The sequence below is a fragment of the Ursus maritimus genome, unplaced genomic scaffold, assembly GCF_017311325.1.
Source record: "Ursus maritimus isolate PB19 unplaced genomic scaffold, ASM1731132v1 scaffold_10, whole genome shotgun sequence".
NCBI classification, from domain to species: domain Eukaryota; kingdom Metazoa; phylum Chordata; class Mammalia; order Carnivora; family Ursidae; genus Ursus; species Ursus maritimus.
In genome coordinates, this window is record NW_024423344.1 from 19732511 (window position 1) to 19733670 (window position 1160).

The 1160-nt window shown below is 46.0% G+C and overlaps 1 protein-coding gene across 1 annotated transcript in view; it reads right to left on the bottom strand.

The window, feature by feature from the left end:
• The window catches only part of LOC103677640 (phosphatidylinositol 3,4,5-trisphosphate 3-phosphatase TPTE2-like), a 149853-nt gene extending 149631 nt beyond the window's left edge, over positions 1-222 (bottom strand). The window contains exon 1 of the mRNA XM_008706900.2: positions 97-222. Within this exon, the coding sequence (XP_008705122.2) occupies positions 97-222 (126 nt within the window). The remainder of the gene's footprint in view (positions 1-96) is intronic.
• Between the last annotated feature and the right edge of the window lie 938 nt (positions 223-1160).

Consider the following 1160-nt stretch of genomic DNA (forward strand, 5'->3'; position numbering starts at 1 on the left):
CCCCTCCTGGCCGCCCATCCCACCAGCCCCCTCCCCCCTTCCAGAACTTTATTTCTTACCGCGCTTCCTTCCGAAGCCCGCAGCCCGACGACTCACCTTCCCCAGCCTCTCAAGATCCAGCCTGGTTCCTAGGACCGCCCCTGCCTGCCGCCAGGAGAGGACGCGTCCAGGAGCAGACCCAGGAGGTAATGGACTTGATTGGACCTCACCTTGGACAGTCATTTCCTAAAAAAGATGTGGTTAGGAGTCAGAAGCCTCTCCCATTTTAAAGCAGGTGACTAGAATCGAAACTCTCAATGTCTGTCTCACAAAACAGAGGAGGTTTCAAATCGACAAGTTATTCGGGCCCTTGTCAACCGTGGGATAATATAGACAGAATAACCCTTTCCTAATATAAGTAACTTGGGGACTTTATAGTTTATTTTAAAGATTCAATTGTGGTAAAATACACATAACATAAAATTTACCATTAGAAGCATTTTCAAGGATATAATTCAGTAGTGTTAAGTATATTCACGTTGTGTGAAACCAATTTCCAGAATTTTTTGATACTCATTAAACGACTTCCCATGGCGCCCTCCCCTGTAGCCGATGACAACTACTGTTTTACTTTCTCTAAGAATTTGACTACTCTCGATATCTAGTATAATACAGTTTGACTCCAAAGCCCACGTTCTTTTCCGCTAAGCACTTCATTGACCCGTCTCTCCGTTCATTCATTCAGGACACAGCATATGCGAGGATGTGTGCAGGTCTGGGACAGGCCTGAACCCAACTAGCTACTTAATGGCTCTGTGTTTTAGCTCCTGCTACGCCTTCTTCTTGGCCTGGAAGGCTCTTTCCCCTGTGTCTGTCTTGGGAGCACCTATTTATAATGAGCTCACGCACATGGGAGCTTCTTTCAAAAACCTGCTGGGCTCTATAGCCCTTAGTCCCATTTTCCTCCGTGGCGTGCTCTACTCCAAATCTGTAGTTACTGGAACACTTTACTGAATTTCTTTGTTTACGTGTAGGTTACTTGAGAACGAGAAATATATCAGGTCCATCTCTGCATCGCAAGTACCTGGCATAGCATGGACAGATATGGGGGTTTGGTAAATGTTTGCTGGCTGATTGGATGTCCGCTCAGTTAGTACTGCGATCTTCTTCTGCTTACGTCA